This window comes from Colossoma macropomum, unplaced genomic scaffold (assembly GCF_904425465.1).
Source record: "Colossoma macropomum unplaced genomic scaffold, Colossoma_macropomum, whole genome shotgun sequence".
Classification (NCBI taxonomy): Eukaryota; Metazoa; Chordata; class Actinopteri; order Characiformes; family Serrasalmidae; genus Colossoma; species Colossoma macropomum.
In genome coordinates this window covers 356,254-375,375 of record NW_023494806.1, presented here as the reverse complement: position 1 = coordinate 375,375, position 19,122 = coordinate 356,254, and the positions used below count along the sequence as shown (strand labels likewise).

Below are 19,122 nucleotides of genomic sequence, written 5' to 3'. Positions count from 1 at the left end.
GTTTGGAGACGAATGGACTTATTTGTGTTTATAATCACTCCAGCTGATTTCCTGATACGTTTAATCTGCAACGAGAAACTGAAACTCTAAAAAGTCACAAGGCTGAAGTCAGTTTCTCATTCGCCAGCTTCTCATTCGAATTCTCCACCTTAAACTGTGCAGCAGTTACATTCTGGCGTCTCAGGCACCATTTAAGGTGGAACGGGAAAATTCATACAAGATGCTGGCGAATGAGAAGCGACTTCAGCCTCGTAAAAAGTCAAACATTGAGAGACATTTTACAAGAAACTGTTCTACTTTTGAGGAAAAGTTTCCTGCTGGAGATGTGAGAAAAGCAGCTGTAGCTGAGCTAAAGATTAGAGCAGAGCAGAGTGAGTCTGAGTTGTAGTTTATATTTTCAGTCTATAGTAGAACATCAGCACAGACTGAGACACATTTACAGCCAAGACGGTAAAATGGACATGAATTGTTGTGGCTCTCAAGCTGGTTTGATTTTTGTTGAAAGAACAAAAACAGTGTTGTGCGTTAATTATAAAACCTTATTCTCTGTTCGTGCTGCTCTTGTGTTATCCTGTTATCCGGTGTGGTCCAGAGGAGGATGGGTTCCCCTTTTGAGTCTTGGTTCCTCTCAAGGTTCCTTCTTCTTGCTCTGAGGGGGGTTTTCTTGCCACTGTTGCCCTGGGTGACGCTCATTTGGGGGCTCAGATGAAACTGCTTTATGAAAAGAGCCGTATAAATAAATCTCGACTTGATCTTCTCTGTTGGTCCGTTCGTTAGTGCAAATAGTAATTGGAGTTTTAAAATTATGCAAAAAAGTAACAACCAAAATGAAGATTTTGCATAACTTTTATTTTTAACAAACCAGAACTGAATTAGAAAATCAACCAGTTCACTCTGAGTAATGATGTTTCTGCTTTTCTGTTCTAATCTCAGCAGAGCGTTCCTAAACCAGTTAGCACAAAATGAAGAGTCAGTTATGTTCCTTTTCCACCGGCTACGTTTAGGAGTGACCTCACAGCACGTTCATCACAACAGAGAAATGCTGATTTCAACCAATCAATCAATCAATTAATCAATCAATCAATCAATCATTATTTGAACACTGCACACTGAGGCCCCTCATTCACAGTGTAGCTGAGCTTGATGACAAAAACAAGACAGTGGAAAAGAACAAATCTAAATCTGAACTGTGATTTGAAGTTTGCCCTCATTCAGGCCGTGATTTCAGTATAAAAGATGAATCGTTCGGCTCTGGTCTTTTGCTGGACGTGTCCAGTATAAACGTCCCGGATGCTGCGCTGTACAGGGGTTTATCGGCGCTGCTCCGGTCGCAGCTGTGAGGCTGAGCGTCTCACACTGTAGCTCAGACCCTGGTGTGTTATTTCAGTGTATTCCTGCCTGTTGTGTGTTGGTTGATTGTGAACCCGTTGCACTCCCTCATATCTGAAGTAGAATCAGAGGATCAGCAGATTCGGAGGATTAAAGTGCAGAAGAGTTCAGCTCTCAGGTTCAGGATTAAAGGAGCAGTAACACGAATCACTCGTTCACACGGGCTCTTCTACACGGCGCTTTGATAGAATTATTCTGATGGATCTGCTGTTAAACGCTGAGCTGTGCTGACGCTGTGCTGAGTCTGCATTCGGACATGAACGACTTGACAAACGTTCAGCCTTTATGCATTATAATGTCATGCTGTGAATTTTCTATGAATTATTTCTCACCCATAGTCCACTGTGTACTATTCAATATCCACTATGCATTATTCAGTATCTACTATAAATTATTCAAAATCTACTATGAATATTTATATGAAGTGTGTAAGCTGTGTGATGGTGTGTTTTCTGGTGTTGGTGCTGGCAGGAATGTGAACGCTCTGTGGAGTGGTGCTCATGCTCTGGCGTATCACCTGGAGGAGGCCTTTAGGAGAGACTCTGCAGGCTGGGCTCTGGAGAAGTGCATTCTGTGGGATGAAGAGGAGAAGAGGATCCCCAACTTCCTCTCGGAAATTATAGACTGCCCCTGCACCCTGGCCCAGGCCCGCGCAGACACCGGCCGCTTCCACGTCAGTCCATCATCATTCTCCAACAAACACCTTCATTCTCCAACAAACACCAACCAAGCATCATCATTCTCCATCCAAACACCAACCAAACACCATCATTCTCTAACCAAACACCATCATTCTCTAACCAAACACCATCATTCCCTAACCAAACACCATCATTCCCTAACCAAACACCATAATTCTCTAACCAAACACCATCATTCCCTACCAAACCCATCATTCCCTACCAAACACATAATCTCTAACCAAACACCATCATTCCCTAACCAAACACCATAATTCTCTAACCAAACACCATCATTCCCTAACCAAACACCATCATTCCCTAACCAAACACCATAATTCTCTAACCAAACACCATCATTCCCTAACCAAACACCATAATTCTCTAACCAAACACCATCATTCCCTAACCAAACACCATAATTCTCTAACCAAACACCATCATTCCCTAACCAAACACCATCATTCCCTAACCAAACACCATAATTCTCTAACCAAACACCATCATTCCCTAACCAAACACCATCATTCTCTAACCAAACACCATCATTCCCTAACCAAACACCATCATTCCCTAACCAAACACCATCATTCCCTAACCAAACACCATCATTCTCTAACCAGACACCATCATTTTCCAACCAAATGCCATCATTTTCCAACTAAACGCCAACCAAACACCATCTTTTGCCAACAAACACCAACCAAACACCATCATTCTCCAATCACACGCCCTTCTCCAACCAAACACCATCACTTTCCAACTAAACACCATCATCAACAACCATGTTTCTCTGCACACCTTCATTTTTTTAAACAGGTGTTGGGGGTGTTCACACTGAGCAGTGTAGTCCACTTGCCTACAAAGCTGTTGCTCTCTGATGTCTGTCTCTGATGCTGTAATTCAAAAATAATTCAGAATGCTTTTGAGTTCAGGCTAACTGACTGTTCTTTAGTCCAAATATTGATTTAATTTAAAATCCAAATGAGTGTAGATCAAAACGACTATAAAAATGTTGAAATATTTTTGGAGCTCACAGTTAGATTGTTGTGCAGTATTGTTGTGCAGTCTTTGCAAACATCCTGTTGTTTTGGGTGTTGATGTTTCAGACTGACTACGGATGCGACATCGAGAAAGGCAGCGTTTGCACTTACCATCCAGGAGCTGTGCACTGTGTACGAGGCATACAGGGCAGGTAACCCACATCTCACTTTACCTTCACTCTCCAACAGAACACAGTCACTCTCCAACAGAACACAGTCACTCTCCAACAGAACACCGTCACTCTCCAACCAAACACCGTCACTCTCCAACCAAACACCGTCACTCTCCAACAGAACACCGTCACTCTCCAACAGAACACAATCACTCTCCAACAGAACACCGTCACTCTCCAACAGAACACCGTCACTCTCCAACAGAACACAGTCACTCTCCAACAGAACACCGTCACTCTCCAACAGAACACAGTCACTCTCCAACAGAACACAGTCACTCTCCAACAGAACACCGTCACTCTCCAACCAAACACCGTCACTCTCCAACCAAACACCGTCACTCTCCAACAGAACACCGTCACTCTCCAACAGAACACAGTCACTCTCCAACAGAACACCTTCACTCTCCAACAGAACACCGTCACTCTCCAACAGAACACCGTCACTCTCCAACAGAACACCTTCACTCTCCAACCAAACACCGTCACTCTCCAACAGAACACAGTCACTCTCCAACAGAACACAGTCACTCTCCAACAGAACACCGTCACTCTCCAACAGAACACCGTCACTCTCCAACAGAACACAGTCACTCTCCAACAGAACACCGTCACTCTCCAACAGAACACCGTCACTCTCCAACAGAACACAGTCACTCTCCAACAGAACACCGTCACTCTCCAACAGAACACCGTCACTCTCCAACAGAACACAGTCACTCTCCAACAGAACACCGTCACTCTCCAACCAAACACCGTCATTCTCCAACAGAACACAGTCACTCTCCAACAGAACACAGTCACTCTCCAACAGAACACCGTCACTCTCCAACAGAACACCGTCACTCTCCAACAGAACACAGTCACTCTCCAACAGAACACAGTCACTCTCCAACAGAACACCGTCACTCTCCAACAGAACACCGTCACTCTCCAACCAAACACCGTCACTCTCCAACAGAACACAGTCACTCTCCAACAGAACACAGTCACTCTCCAACAGAACACCTTCACTCTCCAACAGAACACAGTCACTCTCCAACAGAACACCATCATCATTCTCCAGCAAAAGCCATTGTTTTTAATGCTTTTATTTGTATTCCTCTGTAGTCCTGTGTATGCGGCTGGTCAGCAGTGTTGCTATGACAGCACCGGAGCCCAAGTCCTGACCGGAGACTCTACAGGGGGCAGTACCCCGGACCGGGGGCACGACTGGGGGGCACCGCCATACCAGAAACCCCCCAGAATCCCGGGATTTTCACACTGGAAATATGATGTCATCACCTTCTACTACTGCTGTCTGTGGTCAGATAACTGTGACTATTACCTCGCCCAACGACCGTCCAGCGACTGCAAGACATACCAGCCCCCTAAAGCTGGTGAGAACATGATTATCTACAAAAGAGGACTGTAACTATTGATTATATTAATATTCCTGTGGTTTACTGATTATTCAGATGATTAATTAATCAGTCAGAGGTTTTAAAAAAGGCCAATTAATAAAAATGTGCTTAAATGAAAAATAACTAACCATGCAGAGTCTTTCAAATATTCAATACTAAACAAGAAAACCTTTAAACAAATATATAGAATAAAAGAACAGAGTGTGTTTTGTTGTTGGAAAGACTAATAGGAGACTTTAAAATATGCATAATCATTCTAATTAAATTCTAATTAGTGATTGTGCATTGCAAACCATCGCACCTCGCAACGCCCTAGAAACCACCTGGAATACGTTGTCACGGTGTTGTCAGATAACGTTGTCGGAACTTTCTGAGAAGTTACATTTCAGCGTTGTCACATCGTTGTGGGCACCAAAACAATATGCTGTCACAGTGTACCTCTGTTTGCTGGGTGGCACCCACCTGGAATACCGTAGCAACCAAGCGACCACCTAAGGTACCATAGCAACCACCTGCAACCACCTTAGGTTGCCATAGCAACCACCTAGTAACTGCTTAAGCTGTACAATCACTGCGTTTTGTTCTGGAAATGAACTTTCCTGGTTCTAACTGAAAATGCTAGCGTATCCAGCCCCTCTCGTCACCTCAGACGTGTTCAGTGTCTGAATGCTTCCTTCTTTAGTTTCAGCGCTGGCTAATTTAGCTAACAGGTAATGGACGTTTATACCGATTAGCGTCATGCTAAATCAGTGTGCAGGTGTTTCAGTGTCTCTGATAGTCTTGATTCCGTGGTTTCTGACTCTGTGTGACTCACTGTGATCTATAAACATGGACTGAAGTACTTTAGACACAGATTGAGGTCTGAACTGTCTTTTATTATAAATAAAAGGTACTTTAACTGTTTAAATCTTAAGATTCACCTGAAACAAAATAACTAACAACAAATAGAGGATTAGTTAGCATGATCGCACTAGCGTAACGCTAACTGCTCGTTGTCCTTTAACAGAGAGCCTTTATTGTATATCTAGAACAATTCACCAATAAAATATAACCAAGCGGCAATCAGCATGTGCTTATTAGCACAATAGGCTAAATTAGCAGAATAGGCTAATTAGAAGAATGTCATGTTAAAATATCATCTTAATCTTACTTTTGTTCATTTTCTGCTGAACTGTTTGTTCGAATGTACTGATCTCATTTCGTTTAGACGGAGGATGAAGACAGATGTGCTGGTTTTGCATGTAGAGTTTAAGTTAAATTGTGTTGAATGAAGCCGGTAAATTGATTACTGACCGCTGTGTTTATGTTTATTTGTATTTATTCTGTTGTTATACAGTGTTTTATTAATTAAATCACACTCACTGATCAGATAAACTGAAATTAACGTGTTGTTTGTGCTCCTCCGTCCAGCCTCTGTGCTCGGTGACCCCCATTTCATCACGTTTGATGGAGTGACGTACACCTTTAACGGTAAAGGAGAATACGTCCTGCTCCAGTCCGCAGCCTGGAGTCTCTCAGTGCAGGGCAGGACGGAGCCGATGAAGTCGGAGAACGGTAAACTCATCCGGTTCTTCACACACGGACTCAGATATTCACCATATTTAATGTGTTTATATAGCAGTTTGTGATGCAGGACAGCTCAAATGTGTTTTACTGTAAAATCACTGTGCTCAGATTTATATACTGTAAAGGCAAACTCCGCCTCCATAGATACTAACGGCACATATATTTATTACTATTGGGTATATATATGTATCCTGCCTTCTGCCCAATGACAGCTGGGACAGGCTCCAGAACCCCACCATGACCCAGAAGGATAAGCGGTTTAGATGATGTGATGTGTGTGTGAGTTGTGTTTCATCCAGTTCCTGATTTCTGAGAGGCACAATTCCAAATTGCCAATAGGGAGCATGTAAATAAGGAATACTAAAGGTCCAAGCACAGAACCTTGCGGGACCCCTTGGGTGACAGTGTAAGTGGAGGAATGATGCCCAGAGACAGTAACCAACTGTTTACGATCTGTTAGGTAGGAAGTGAACCAGTCAGGAGCAGAGCCTACAATACCCAGCTCACTCAGTCTAGAGAGGAGGATGGAATGGTTGACTGTGTCGAAGGCAGCGCTTAAATCGAGTAGCACTAGAATGTTAACAGCATCAGCATCAGCTGTCACCAGGAGATCATTAACAACCTTGACCAGAGCTGTTTCAGTGCTATGATGTGGCCGAAAACCAGACTGGACGGGATTAGAAGATCGCGCGAGGACCTTCGATAAGAATGGAAGACTGGAGATGAGACGACAGTTATTAAAGTTAGATTGGTCGAGGCCAGGTTTTTAAGGACTGGAGTGACTGCAGCTGTTTTATACCCCGAGGGAACATGGCCAGAGGATAATGACCGGTTAATGATGGAAGTGAGATGGGGGACCAGAGCAGGCATACAGGCTTTGACTAGTGGTGTGGGGAGGGGGGTCGAGGGCGCAGGTCGCACTTCTAGAATTTGTAATGATTTCACTAATAAGAGACTCTCCTGATGATGCTGCTGCTGCATAAACTAAACCTAATCTAATAACCCGTTGCTCCACCTGTTTTCCCCGTTTTGTACTATAATACTTTATTCTAACGCTGTTTGCTGTCCGGTGTGGTCCAGAGGAGGATGGGTTCCCCTTCTGAGTCTTGGTTCCTCTCAGTGTTTCTTCCTCTTCCTCTTAGGGAGTTTTTCCTCGCCACTGTCTCCATTGGCGACGCTCATGGGGGCTCAGACCTGGATTTTTCTGTGAAGCTGCTTTGTGACACACCTGTTGTAAAAAGCACTACATAAATAAACTTTGCTACTCAGTAACAGGGTTCAAAGCAGGTAGGCAGGGTGAGTCTAGAGGCTGGGTGTTCAAAGGAGAGCCAAAGAAGGTTTTAGGCCATAAAAGAGTTGTTGATTTTAGATATTTTACTTTCAAAGAAATGTGAGAGTGAGGTACAGAGTTCAGAGGAAGGTGCCACAATGCCTACTGGGGGTTTGAAAAGCTTAGAGACGGTTGAAAATAGATGGCGGGAGTTCGAGTTCGGCCTGTTAAAAAGACAGAAAGATAGTTAGATTTAGATAATATGGCACCGTTAAATCTGTTGTATTGAAAAAAAAATATTGAGAATATAATAATAATACTTAATAATACTAATGATGCTCGTTGTCATGGTAACGTCTACACAAAGTGGTTCTCTACACATGCTCGTAATTCTGGATCTGATTGGTTGTAGCTGTGTCTGAAACTCAAAGCATCCACTGTGTCAGCCGTGATGCAAACAAAACTAATTAAGAAACTAATTAACAAAACAAACTAAACAAAAATCTTTAAATTGAGCTTGGTAGATGATGTTCTCTACATGTCACATAAATGCAGTGACATAAATCAGAAATTACATAATTAAAAGAGAAGATCAGATTAATCAGTATAATCAGCCGTTATTGCTCCTCCTTAAAGGGTTAACATGTCCTGATCTGCTGAATCTGCTCTGATGTGAAGTCGGTGCTGTGAGACTCGGAGCTGCAGCTGCTTTAGTGTCTCTCCTGAATATTTACTGTGATGTTCTGCTGTTTTATGTCTGTTGGTATTAAATTCATTACAGTTTTGAAATATGAGGCTCGTTTTCTGCGTCTCTCGATGAAAAAGTTCAAATTTCCATCTAAACCTGTGTCTCTCAGTGTCAGTCTGAGCTTTATGGCTCAGTCTGGACTAAATGTGGTCAGTAAATGAAGCTGCAGGTCAGTCAGAGAAGAAAGGCTCTTAAACTTTAGCTACTTCATTACCGCAGTGCAGCGTTACACTGTAATCTTACAGCACTGCTGCCACCATCAGGTGAGAGGAAGAACTGCAGCGAACTGGCTGGAGGGCCTTTATAGCACACTCTAAAACAGAAGACAGGGGCCGATTAAAATCTGTCCGAAGGGCCACTTTTGGCTCTGGAGCCAGACTTGCCTGTTGTATATAACCTAATACTGACAGGGAAACTGAGTGTAGATCAGATCTCTACTCAGACTCTATTCACTTAAACTTCAGTGATTTATTCACCTTATAAAGTACTGTATTCATATTAACCCTTAAATGTGTGGATGTTTCTGCTGCCGTTTGTATGAACCAGAGAACAAAATAAAAATAAAAATATACAAATTTCACTAAAAGAACTGAATAAGGCTGTGGGAAGAAATTAGATCAGATCAGATGTGCATAAAAAAAAAAGACTAAAACTATTTGCATTAAAAAACAAAACATTACTCTCACTTTCCCTTTAAGGCTCCATCGTCATGGCGACCCGCCTCTGCTCAGTGGCAATGAGGGAGAAGGACTCTGATGTCATCGAGGTGCGGCTCACTGATAGGCTGGATCACCTACAGGTGCTGATGAACCAGCAGGAGCTGAGCTTCTCCGAGCAGAGCTGGATGGACCTGAAGGGTAAGACCTGACGTGACGTGACCTGACCTGACGTTACCTGACCTGAGGTCAGAATTAGACTCAGTCACACTAAGTTCTGTACATTTATGTCTCTGTTTGCAGTGACAGAACATTACAAAGAAGGTTGTTAAAGGGGAACTCCACCGTTTTTTTTAAATTTCTGTGTCGTTTAACTACTGAGATCATTCAGAGTGGTTTGGTGTGAAATGGTTCAGATGTCTTTACAGTGGTGGTGATAGGAACCAGGGGTCGCCATGACTACAACACAGATATAGACATTTTATTTACTATCCAGAACCACGAGTGCATGTATCTCTCCACCATGAATGGAGTTTAAGTTCTCCAAACTATCATAAAACAGGTCTCAGTCATCAGGCAGTGAATTCATAACCATTTCCTGTTGTAACTTTCTGTGAGGGAGCTTTTAGAGGTGGACGTCTGGTTCCTATCAGCACCACTGTGAACAGTTCTGACTCTATTATTTAGAAATTAGAAAAATGGGTGGAATTCTCCTCTAATGCTGTTCTCAGTGTGCTGGTATGGATGTTTTTGTTGCTCTCTTATATCGTCAGTTTTGCGTGTTCAGGTGAGAGGTGTTCTGTGTAATGTTGGGATTTCTAATCTATATGTTTCTCCAGCAAGTCTATATCTTTGCTCCATTTCTCAGGCTGACTAATAACAATCATATGGGGTAAATAATAAAAAATGAACCTTTGTGTACTGTGTGCTGATGATTGGCTGCTAATGATCCACTTACAGAAAACGCAGAAAACCATCTTAGCGTTGCTTCATGTTTTCCAACCAAAAGCCAAAAACATGGCCTAATGTTAGCGGCTCAAAACGAACGACTATCAGTTCTGCTCCAGTAAGACAGGAGAAACAAACAGCCAGTAAGCTGATCCTCTCAGTCTCACATCACAACTGGACAAATACAGTTTATAATCTGCAGCTTTCTTGAAATAAACTGGAGTAAGTAGTAAAATGTCTGTATTTAGTGGAACTTTACTGTTAGCTGTGATTCTGCTCTGCGGCCTGATGATCAGCTGTTTAACCGACTCTGTTCCAGATGCTTATCGTTTAAAAAGAACCCTTGGTTTAGATTGTTACAGTCATTAACTCAGCAGCTCCCAAAACTACCTAAAAACTACCCAGCACTGTGGAAATAACATAACAGAATCAACCCATAGTCTAAGCAGCCCGGCAGCTTTTAGAGGTCAGTCATATTGTGTGGAGTTGAGCTCTGAATTGCTGCTGGATCCTCCACAATTTCTGGCAGTGCAGGACTAATTCTCAGTGTTGTGTGCTGAGTGGGCGGGTGACCAGCCCCCTGCAGGCGGGAGCAGGACTAAGTGCACATGAAGAGAAATCCTGCAAATTAATGAACAGCCTAAATACAGTAGAATGATCACTAAATCATACATAAACAATATAAAATAGTAACAGTGAAACAGTTAAAATGAATGAAGTCAATCTAAAGAGCTGTGAAGCAGCCGATCACGTGAACACGCAGATTCTCGTAGCTCACAGAGACGGAGGAACCTTCAGTCCGACGGCCACAGCTGCCCAGCAAAACGCCCAAAATACCCGCTCTGTGGTTTAACTCCTGCTCTGTGTTTATATGTTGAATAAACAGCGTTTGGTGAAGTCACTCACAGTGAGCCTGATGACCACGACTGACCTGTTATTTCAGCAGAGAATCATGTGTTTGTGAACAGACTGTGTCAGATACTGGACATCAGTTTGCCCTGACGGAACTGCGGGTGGGAGCGGGACTAATGATTCAGATTTTTTGCATTGGTGGGAGTGAAAAACAGTCCTGCTCAGACCTCTAGTGTGGAACACTTTGTTCTAGATCATCTCTAATCTAATGTTATGTGTTCTAGGTGTGTTTGTGTTCTCTGCGGTTCCTCAGAACGTGACTGTGATGTTCCCCTCTGGAGCCGGGGTGGAGGTCAGGGGAAGAGGAGGGGTCATGGCCCTGACTGTCTTACTGCCCACTGAGTTTAAAAGCCACACGCAGGGGCTGCTTGGAAAAATGAATGACAACCCTGAGGATGACTTGACCTCCAGTGATGGAGTGATCACTCCAGCCAACAGCAGCGCTCAGGACATCTTCACTTTCGGGGCCGGATGTGAGTTCTTCAAACTTTTTAGGTTTTTTTGGCATAAACTTTTTTTTCATATATATATATATATATATATATATATATATATATATATATATATATATATATATATAATTAGCTCACCTTATTTCACTGCATTATTTTACACATTTTTTTTAAAATATTATATTACATTTAAAAAAGTCATCCCACAGTTATCTTTTTTATTATTATAATTAACTAGAATAATAATGTACAATGTAATGATAATAATAACAATAATAATAACAATTGTGAGCTTAATATTTAGTTTTTGTAAATATAATATATACATATATTAAATTTGTTATATATATATATATGTGTGTGTGTGTGTGTGTGTGTGTGTGTTAATCAATAAATATCTTGTCTTTGTACTGTTTCCTTTTAAATGCAGTTTTACTTATACACATACACACACACACACACACACACACACATATATATATATATATATATATATATATATATATATATACGTACATGTATATATATATATGCATTTAATAGGAAACAGTACAAAGACCAGATATTTATTGATTAACTTTATCAACTTTGTATATAAAGTTCAATAAACACATTAAACAGGTGCTGCAGTCATGCTCTGGTGTAAAGGAGCGTCCAGGAAAGGTTGAGTCCTCTATGAGTGAGGATGAGTCAAGACCACAAAATCACATCAGCAAAAAATCCAGCAGTTTCGAACTGTTGTTCCTCGGGTGAGCAACTGTGAGGATTTTAGGTATTTTAGCTTCAACAGTGCAGAATATCATCTACAGATTCACACAATCCAGAAAAATCTCTGTTTATAAAGGAAAAGGATGAAAACCACAACTGAATGGCCGTGACCTTCGACCCCTCAGACAGCACTGCATTAAAACCAGTCATCTTTCTGTGATGATATCACCACATGTGCTCAGGAATGCTTTCATCAACAAGCATTATCTGTCACTGCTTCCACAAATGCAGGTTAAGGCTGAACTCTGCACAGTGGAGATCAAATAACAACGTCCAGAAACACCGCCGACTTCTCTGGGCTCGAGCTCCTCTGAAATGGACTGATGATCAGTGGAAATGTGTATCGTGGTCTGACGAGTCCACCTTTCAGATTGTTTATGGAAATAATAGATGTTGTGTTCTCCAGGCCAAAGAAGAAAAGGACGAACCAGATTGTTACCAGTGTTCTAAGTTCTAAAGTTCTAAATCCAGATTCTGTCATGGTGTTGGGGGGTATTAATGGGTAACCTGCACATCTGTGAAAGCACCATTAACACTGAACACGTTTTGGAGCAGCATATGCTGCCTTTTAGACTGTGTTTATTTCAACAGGACATCAAGAAACATTCTGCACGTGTCACAGCAGCACGGCCGAGTAATCAGGGAATGAGGGTGCTGGACGGACTAAAAGCTGTAAAACAGTTTAATCAGATAGCAGATATGATCAGTGTGGATCGCACACCTTCCATGAAGCTGAGTTATGGCCTCTTTATCTCGTATCAGTTCAGTCCAAGGTCCAATCTGTGCACCAAACTCATCTGAACTTCAGAGCTGGTCCTGAAAAACCTGGAGAAATCTGTGAAACTTAAAATCTCAGGCCTGAAACTGATCTTCAGAAATTACAGTGATTTATTAGAAAAGTTTTTATTAGAAAAGTGGTAAAACTTTATGGGAAAAAAATACCAGTAAAAATTGTTTTTTGAAATAAAACCTCAGAGATTTTTATGTAGAACTGTAGTATTTAAGATATGAAAATTTGTGGAGTTTTTAATTCTCGTTGCCAAATTGTTACAACAGCAAATTGTTACTTCACCAAAATCTTATTAGCAAAGTGTATTTTTAGGATATTGTTGTGTTATCAAATTGTTACAAAAGCAAAATTTCAATTTATTTTAGAAAATTGTTACCAAATCTCATATTAGCAAATTGCTGCTTTACTAAAATGTAGCATTAGCAAATTGTAAATTTTGAAAATTTTTTGCTTTACCAAAATGTCGCATTATAAATTTAGGAAATTAATTCTTTACCAAATTGATACAAAAGCACAAGTTGGTTTATGAAATTGATGTTTATTCTTGTTTCATTTTGAAAGTGTTTTAAGTGAGAAATGTTAAACTCTGCTTTTAGTGGTGAAAATGGTCAGATAAGTTTACAAACGAGTCTTTTAGAGCTCATCAAGAAGTTTAATCTGTGAAAATTTTAGTCGAATCGCCATTGTTTATTATCATAAATGCAACAAAACCCTCGCTACTGTTATATAGAATAATAAAATGATATTAAATGTAAATTCTGCCGTTAATTCATTAATATTTGTGTTATTGTTTCAGCAGGATGAGAGTAATAGTACTGATTAAATCCTGTCTGTCTCCACCTGTCGTTCTCTTTCAGGGGCCATTAGTAATGAGTCCTCTCTGTTCACCTACGACTCCGAGCTCCTCCTGAACGAGTACTACTTCAGGCCGAAACACGATCCGTCCTTCATCCCCAGCTTTTCCGTCACTGAAGATCCGTCCGACCCTCTGCTGGAGCCGACTCTGAGGATGTGTTCGGGAGTCGGGGCGCAGTTCTGTAAATACGACGCGCTGATCTCTCGCAGTCTGGAGCTCGGAAACAGCACGCTGCAGACTCAGCGCAGCCACGCAGCAACCATGCAGGACCTGCAGCTCGGTACGAGCCTCGGACACTGAACCACAACAGGGAAATCCGAGTTTCTCACTTCTTTAAATAGGAGTTTGGTGTAGTATGTAAACATCAGGGGTGAAACAAAATACATAATTTCATTTTTTGTGTCGTTACACTCTTAGTAATTGTGTAAAAATGTGCTGTTCACTCTCCAGTACATACAGTCCACATATACGAACAGCCTATTTTGAAGTCGTTGTGATGTCACAGAAACCACCACACCCGTTCAGCCTACAGCAGTTTAGCTCCACCCCTTCTGCTTATAGAGAGTTATAAGGAGTGTTTCAGTCCAAACTGCTTGTTGAATGAGGCGCAGTACAGGACAGCCAATCAAAACACAGCTCATTTATGTACAGTTGTATGCAAAAGTTTGGGAAGCTCTTGTCAAATTACATGTTTTTTTTCTGACTGAAATTTAGTTTACACAACCTCAAATTCAAATTTTAGTACACAATTTCTATTTATTGACTGAGCTAAAAACTGAACAAATGAAACTAAATATAAAATGTGCCATAACTTTTGCACAGGCCACATTTTATGTTTAATTCTCCCCCAGTATATTAAATTTTATAAATAAAAATAAAAAATAAATTGTCGTTTTGCGTTTTTAACTGCAGAAATGTTGAAAAGTTAAACTAGCCCTGCTGATCCTGAAGCTGAGCTGTGGAGTCTCGTCTGCATTTGAGAGTTAATTTATGACTTTTTGTGTGATTATTTCACTGATTATCATCATAAGCCTCAGGATCAGCGTCGTAATCCAGCTGGCGTCTCTTTATCACCTTCAGCAATAAATACAGTACACAGCTTAATACAGCCCGGCGGTGTGACATTTAATAAGTCTTATCATATTTGATGAGCCGATTAGATCTTTCAGTGTTATCTCTGATCAGAGATCATAAAGCTTCAGGAACGATTCTGCTCTTTAACCTTCAGCACTGATTATGTCCTGCAGTGGTGTCATGCGGTTGGCTGCAGCCGCCGAATCACGGCCAGAAGGAAGGAACGCTGTATTTGCAAGGGGCGAAGATCAGCTTCTCCTGTAACCATGGTTACCGTCTCCACGGCTCCCAGGAGCGCATCTGTCAGGACAACGGCCAGTGGTCAGGAAATGAGACGCACTGCGTTTCAGGTAATGGAAAAGTCCATCCTAATCAGATCTTTAAAAAACATACTTCAAATGATTACAGACGAGATTTTAATCCAGTATGAATCTGCAGTGTGTGTAGTTTTACAGTCTGACAGTAATAATTGTGGAGCGATTTTAATCCAGTATGAATCTGCAGTGTGTGTAGTTTTACAGTAATAATTGTGGAGCGATTTTAATCCAGTATGAATCTGCAGTGTGTGTAGTTTTGCAGTCTGACAGTAATAATTGTGGAGCGATTTTAATCCAGTATGAATCTGCAGTGTGTGTAGTTTTGCAGTCTGACAGTAATAATTGTGGAGCGATTTTAATCCAGTATGAATCTGCAGTGTGTAGTTTTACAGTCTGACGGTAATAATTGTGGAGCGATTTTAATCCAGTATGAATCTGCAGTGTGTAGTTTTACAGTAATAATTGTGGAGCAATTTTAATCCAGTATGAATCTGCAGTGTGTAGTTTTTACAGTCTGACAGTAATAATTGTGGAGCGATTTTAATCCAGTATGAATCTGCAGTGTGTAGTTTTACAGTCTGACAGTAATAATTGTGGAGCGATTTTAATCCAGTATGAATCTGCAGTGTGTGTAGTTTTACAGTCTGACAGTAATAATTGTGGAGCGATTTTAATCCAGTATGAATCTGCAGTGTGTGTAGTTTTGCAGTCTGACAGTAATAATTGTGGAGCGATTTTAATCCAGTATGAATCTGCAGTGCGTGTAGTTTTACAGTAATAATTGTGAGTGATTTTAATCCAGTATGAATCTGCAGTGTGTAGTTTTACAGTCTGACAGTAATAATTGTGGTGCGATTTTAATCCAGTATGAATCTGCAGTGTGTAGTTTTACAGTCTGACGGTAATAATTGTGGAGTGATTTTAATCCAGTATGAATCTGCAGTGTGTAGTTTTACAGTCTGACAGTAATAATTGTGGTGCGATTTTAATCCAGTATGAATCTGCAGTGTGTGTAGTTTTACAATAATAATTGTGGAGTGATTTTAATCCAGTATGAATCTGCAGTGTGTAGTTTTACAGTCTGACGGTAATAATTGTGGAGTGATTTTAATCCAGTATGAATCTGCAGTGTGTAGTTTTACAGTCTGACAGTAATAATTGTGGTGCGATTTTAATCCAGTATGAATCTGCAGTGTGTAGTTTTACAGTCTGACGGTAATAATTGTGGTGCGATTTTAATCCAGTATGAATCTGCAGTGTGTAGTTTTACAGTAATAATTGTGGAGCGATTTTAATCCAGTATGAATCTGCAGTGTGTAGTTTTACAGTCTGACGGTAATAATTGTGGTGCGATTTTAATCCAGTATGAATCTGCAGTGTGTGTAGTTTTACAGTAATAATTGTGGAGCGATTTTAATCCAGTATGAATCTGCAGTGTGTGTAGTTTTACAGTAATAATTGTGGAGCGATTTTAATCCAGTATGAATCTGCAGTGTGTAGTTTTACAGTCTGATGGTAATAATTGTGGTGCGATTTTAATCCAGTATGAATCTGCAGTGTGTAGTTTTACAGTAATAATTGTGGAGCGATTTTAATCCAGTATGAATCTGCAGTGTGTAGTTTTACAGTCTGACGGTAATAATTGTGGTGCGATTTTAATCCAGTATGAATCTGCAGTGTGTGTAGTTTTACAGTAATAATTGTGGAGCGATTTTAATCCAGTATGAATCTGCAGTGTGTGTAGTTTTACAGTAATAATTGTGGAGCGATTTTAATCCAGTATGAATCTGCAGTGTGTGTAGTTTTACAGTAATAATTGTGGAGCGATTTTAATCCAGTATGAATCTGCAGTGTGTGTAGTTTTACAGTCTGACAGTAATAATTGTGGTGCGATTTTAATCCAGTATGAATCTGCAGTGCGTGTAGTTTTACAGTAATAATTGTGAGTGATTTTAATCCAGTATGAATCTGCAGTGTGTAGTTTTACAGTCTGACAGTAATAATTGTGGTGCGATTTTAATCCAGTATGAATCTGCAGTGTGTGTAGTTTTACAGTCTGACAGTAATAATTGTGGAGTGATTTTAATCCAGTATGAATCTGCAGTGTGTAGTTTTACAGTCTGACGGTAATAATTGTGGTGCGATTTTAATCCAGTATGAATCTGCAGTGTGTGTAGTTTTACAGTAATAATTGTGGAGTGATTTTAATCCAGTATGAATCTGCAGTGTGTAGTTTTACAGTCTGACGGTAATAATTGTGGAGTGATTTTAATCCAGTATGAATCTGCAGTGTGTAGTTTTACAGTCTGACAGTAATAATTGTGGTGCGATTTTAATCCAGTATGAATCTGCAGTGTGTAGTTTTACAGTCTGACGGTAATAATTGTGGTGCGATTTTAATCCAGTATGAATCTGCAGTGTGTAGTTTTACAGTAATAATTGTGGAGCGATTTTAATCCAGTATGAATCTGCAGTGTGTAGTTTTACAGTCTGACGGTAATAATTGTGGTGCGATTTTAATCCAGTATGAATCTGCAGTGTGTGTAGTTTTACAGTAATAATTGTGGAGCGATTTTAATCCAGTATGAATCTGCAGTGTGTGTAGTTTTACAGTAATAATTGTGGAGCGATTTTAATCCAGTATGAATCTGCAGTGTGTAGTTTTACAGTCTGATGGTAATAATTGTGGTGCGATTTTAATCCAGTATGAATCTGCAGTGTGTAGTTTTACAGTAATAATTGTGGAGCGATTTTAATCCAGTATGAATCTGCAGTGTGTGTAGTTTTACAGTAATAATTGTGGAGCGATTTTAATCCAGTATGAATCTGCAGTGTGTGTAGTTTTACAGTCTGACAGTAATAATTGTGGAGCGATTTTAATCCAGTATGAATTGGCCAAACAGTTTTCCTCAATGCTGTTATTCAGCTCCCTCTTTAATGGACTTTGTCGACCTGTTTGTGACTTTATTTGCAGAGCGCTGACGGATTGAGACCTTTAAGGATTTTAAAACTATTTAACACACAAAACATACTTAACTGAAATATTACAGTGATAATATTGATTTGGCTTTTTAAATCAGACTTTCATGCTTGTTATTATTCTGTCAGACAGCGTAAGAGTAGTGTTCTATGTTTGTATCCATTTGTTTGACAGTTATATGAGGAAAAATCACAGCTTTCATAAACACCTTTGCTGCTTGTGTTTTCAAAATATCTGTAATAAAATGATTCCAATCAAATTTGACAATATTTCCAACTTTCTTTGCATATTTTTTAAAGACAGCTGTGAATCCAACAGCACTTGGATATGTAAACTCATTCATGACCTCAAGCTTCTTTGATTGTACAAATTTATTAGAATCAACTCATTTTGGTAAAAATCATAAAGATGATTTTTCTCAGCGTTAATGCTTCATTGCTTCTGAAAGCCTCTGAGTGACCTGCTGTTTGGCATTTGCATACATGTAAATAACCATCTCAGCTGTGTACGTTTGATAAGTAACTCCAGGAGGACAAACGTTAGGATCATATACACTAAATAAGAGTGGCCCTAAAGGTGACCCTTGTGGAACTCCAGTCTCCTAATCGAGTAATGAGTTATTAATGTTTTAAGTTATTTATCTAGAAGGTTAAAGAAGGTTCTTAACGGGCTTTTTAGTAAAGAAAACTGTTCTATATAGAACCAGGAACACTCAATGACCACTTTGCATGGTTCTCTGCATGGTGAAATGTTTCTTTAGGTTGATTGAGAAGGTGTTGGTTCTATTTAGCACCAAAAAGGGTTCTTTTGTTATATACAAGCTTGATATTATAACAATCAGAACCCTTTTGGTGCTATATAGAACAACACATTCTCCATCAGTCTAAAGAACCATTTCACCATGCAGGGGACCATTTAAGCATGTGTTCATAGTTCTATATAGAACCACTGTCATTACTAAAGAACCCTTGAAGAACCATCTTTCTTACGAGTGCAGGTTGGTGTGAAAGTCACTTCAGCTGTGTTTAAAATGTCTTTTATCTTTACTTTGTAAATGTAGCATCACTGGAGTCTCTCTGACTGTGGAATCACTCTGA

The 19,122-nt window shown here is 40.2% G+C and overlaps 1 protein-coding gene across 2 annotated transcripts in view; it reads left to right on the top strand.

Annotated features, from left to right (window-relative positions):
• The window catches only part of susd2 (sushi domain containing 2), a 47,143-nt gene that overhangs the window by 7,021 nt on the left and 21,000 nt on the right, over positions 1-19,122 (top strand). Inside the window, exons 6-14 of one of the 2 annotated variants that reach the window (XM_036598206.1) lie at positions 1,861-2,062; positions 3,179-3,264; positions 4,396-4,664; positions 6,099-6,242; positions 8,971-9,129; positions 11,013-11,261; positions 13,656-13,934; positions 14,902-15,078; positions 18,020-18,284. In XM_036598206.1, the coding sequence (XP_036454099.1) occupies positions 1,861-2,062; positions 3,179-3,264; positions 4,396-4,664; positions 6,099-6,242; positions 8,971-9,129; positions 11,013-11,261; positions 13,656-13,934; positions 14,902-15,078; positions 18,020-18,027 (1,573 nt within the window). In that variant the 3' untranslated portion in view covers positions 18,028-18,284. Of the gene's footprint in view, positions 1-1,860; positions 2,063-3,178; positions 3,265-4,395; positions 4,665-6,098; positions 6,243-8,970; positions 9,130-11,012; positions 11,262-13,655; positions 13,935-14,901; positions 15,079-18,019; positions 18,285-19,122 lie in introns of those variants that run through there. The other variant, XM_036598205.1, reaches the window with a different exon arrangement.